Source organism: Citrus clementina, unplaced genomic scaffold (genome assembly GCF_000493195.1).
Source record: "Citrus clementina cultivar Clemenules unplaced genomic scaffold, Citrus_clementina_v1.0 scaffold_9, whole genome shotgun sequence".
In the NCBI taxonomy this organism is placed as follows: domain Eukaryota; kingdom Viridiplantae; phylum Streptophyta; class Magnoliopsida; order Sapindales; family Rutaceae; genus Citrus; species Citrus x clementina.
In genome coordinates this window covers 30,601,376-30,604,620 of record NW_006261964.1, presented here as the reverse complement: position 1 = coordinate 30,604,620, position 3,245 = coordinate 30,601,376, and the positions used below count along the sequence as shown (strand labels likewise).

General features: G+C 30.9%; 1 protein-coding gene across 1 annotated transcript; it reads right to left on the bottom strand.

Moving 5' to 3' along the window:
• On the bottom strand, positions 1-1,040 carry LOC18033408 (F-box/kelch-repeat protein At3g06240). Its single transcript, XM_024188925.1, has 2 exons — positions 353-1,040; positions 1-257 (listed from the first exon to the last, which is right to left on the bottom strand). Exons 1-2 carry the CDS (start codon positions 1,038-1,040, stop codon positions 1-3), a joined length of 945 nt encoding a protein of 314 aa, XP_024044693.1.
• Between the last annotated feature and the right edge of the window lie 2,205 nt (positions 1,041-3,245).

The following is a 3,245-nucleotide window of genomic DNA, read 5'->3' as shown; positions in this document are numbered from 1 at the left end:
CTAATTGGGTGAGACAAGGCTCTCCACATAAACACACGCAGAGTTCCAATTTGGAACATCGGCAACAGCAACATCTTCAGACCCTTCATTGTTACAATCACATACCAGTAAATTCTTCCTATTTATCACTAACAACTTTGTGCTATTCTTCCAGAGGCATAATGGCCACACATTATTTGGATCTTGATGAATAAAAACCCTAGTCCAAGATTCCTTAACTCCATATTCTTTCATTATCCAATGCTCTTTCATTTTTCCTTTAAAAAATTGCAAACAAAGGCAATCTCCAAGAACTCCAGTTCCAAAAAATCTAAAGCTTGTAGAAGCATCAGGCAAAGGAAATTCTTTGAACCTCTCTCAACCAAATCAAAAGCAGCAAGCACGAAATCACCACCATGTTTCTGCAACCGCCAATGTAAAGCTCCATTTGTTAATGTCCCTGGAACATTGATTAGTGGACGCGTGTAACCTGAAGCTAGAACCCTTCTCCAAGAATTCATCCGTAGAGAAAATATAGCCACAGACATATTTGGTTTTAATCCAAAACTAACTTTGATGAACTTGCAATCTTCAGCAGTACAACCAAACCCATATAAATCATCAGAAGAACGAGGAAAGGGCTCAAACGGAACGTCTGGTATTCTCTTGGACTCTCTCGTCAAAGGATTGAGCACAAAGAAAATTTTGGGTTTAGGGGTTGTGCACACCAAGCCATTGCAAGAACCAACAATGCGAGCCAAATAACCACTACCGTCTCTGTTAGCATCTTGTTCGAGTGGAAAATCAAGCTCTACAGAAACTAATTTTTCTTCATCTATAGAGTAATTATATGCAGAGTTTCCGGAGAGATTAGAGAGTATTAGGTTACGCCTCTTGTTTCGGTGGAGTTGTAGCATGACAAATTGAGGATCGGAGATTAAAGCAAGCCATGAACTGGAAACGCACTTGAATCGACATAATGACTTCACTGGCAGTCTTAACAGTATCTCAAATATGATTTCATGTGGAATAGTCTTATTGTTTTCAGAAGAAACTGACATTCTTGACGTGATTGTATGTAACCTTTGCAATTAGTTCTTGATTTTATGTTACCTAAATATCATTAGGGATTTGTTAAAATTCTATTAGATTTAGGATTGTCCCTTTCTTATTTTTTTTTCCTTTTATGATATTTGGGTTTCTTATTTAATTTAGTATTTCTTATTAGGGAAAAGGACATTCAACCCCCCAACGTTTAGGAAAAGAGACAAAAAACCCCTTAACGTTTCAAAAATGACTTATAACCCCCTTTTCGTTAATAAACACCGTTTGTTTTAACAGTAATTTTTTTTTAATTTTTAATTACTATTATACCCTTATAATAAATATAAATTAATATATTGATTTGAGACATGTCACAATTAATATTTTTTTAAAACTAAAAATTGAGATACAATTACATTTTTACCCAAATTATTTGCTATAAATTATACCTTTCTAATGATCAAACCTTTCATATGTGATTATTACTAATAAAACGAAATTTGATTAAACCCTTTTTCTTTGAGGAATCAAAACCATATTATTATTGTTAGAAAGGTATAATTTATAGTAAATAATTTTGGCAAAAAAATAATTGTATCTCAATTTTAAGCTTTTAAAAAATTATTAATTGTGATTATCTCAAATTAATATATTAATTTTTTTATTATAAGGGTATAATAGTAATTAAAAATTAAAAATAAATTTACTATTAAAACAAACGGTGTTTGTTAACGGAAAAGGGGTTATAAGTCCTTTTTGAAACGTTGAGAGGTTTTTTGTCCATTTTCCTAAACGTTGGGGGGTTGAATGTCCTTTTCCCTTCTTATTATGAATTTGTTGCTTTGCAGTTACGATCAAATAATATTAATAATAGTTATAATAAAGCAGTCTTTTTAAAAAATTGAAGTATGATCTCCTCCAAGCGATCAACTGTTTTTTCTACTATTTTCTTCTTCTTCTTCTTCTTCTTTTGTTTAATAGAAAACCCTACGGCCATATCAACTTGGTATCAAAGCTTTGATCCAGTTGCTTACTCATAATTAAGTTAGAAAATTGTTGCGTATTTGTGATTAAGTACAATTAATACTTCATGGCTTCTACAAATGGATCAAGATCTTCTCCTCATCTAATCTTTCTTTTGAGCAAACTTTATTAACGTAATTAGTGGTTAATAAATTAAAAAAAAAAGTAGTTAAATCCTAATTATACACTAGCACTAAAATACATTGGCAAAATATCTGTAAAAGATTAGCATAGCTCAGACTAAGAGAGGATTCTAATCCCCTGCGAAGATACTTTCCAACAAATTGATTGCAGTAGTTAGAGGCAAGAATTAGGGTAAAGCTTAAAGAAAAATTTGGTAAAGAGTTTGCTAAATAAAAGAAAAGAAATTATCCTTTACGAGGAACTCTAGAATATATTAGAGGTAGTATACAATTGATTAATGCATGTAGACATGTGTAATTAAATTTAATATAACCAACCAACAAACGCGTAAATCAGCTAGCATGGGGTTGTTCTAACTTAGTGCTTGTTTGGTATGGCTTATTTAATGGTTATAAGTACTTATTTAATTTTATAAGCTCTTATCATAATTTTTGTTGTTGTTTGGTTGTTTTTCTAATAGAGCTTTTGAAACTTAAATAAGATATTTTACCTCTACTAGCAAAAACTCAAATTTTGGACTTTTAAGAGTAGAGGTTGAAAAGCTTTTTTTAAATGTCAAAATATCTAAAATATCATCTACTTATTTGAAAATCTTATTTATTATTTTTATAATATAACTTTAAAAAAACCTACATATTAAAGTAATTTCATAAATTTTTAATAAAAGTTCTTATTGACAACCAAACAACTAAACTTTTTTTAGTAAAAACTCTATTTAAATAAGCTTTACTTGAAAAGTTGTACCAAACGAAACCTTAACCAAAGTTCTCGGTTCGAAGCTTGGGAATGCAGCTGCGTTAAATACTTGTTGAGAGAGCTTTGCCGCCCTAATGGTCATGCCTAGTTCAAATCTGGATTAATTGGGGCCCAATGTGGTCTTCGGATACCAGATGGTTTAATACACCAAAAATTTAATATAACCACCACTCTTGTATAGTATCTTTCTAAAATAAATGGACATATATCATAATATCATTTGCTTATTATATGATTGATAGGGTACCTCTAATGTATTCTAAAATTTCCTGTCCTTTACACCCTATAAAGCGTAATAG

Excerpts from the sequence above, each read along its gene's own strand:
- LOC18033408 (XM_024188925.1), bottom strand. The coding sequence starts at position 1,040 with ATGTCAGTTTCTTCTGAAAACAATAAGACTATTCCACATGAAATCATA. Across the intron at positions 258-352 it reads TTTTGATTTGGTTGAGAGAG|GAAAAATGAAAGAGCATTGG; the intron begins GTTCAAAGAATT and ends AATTTTTTAAAG.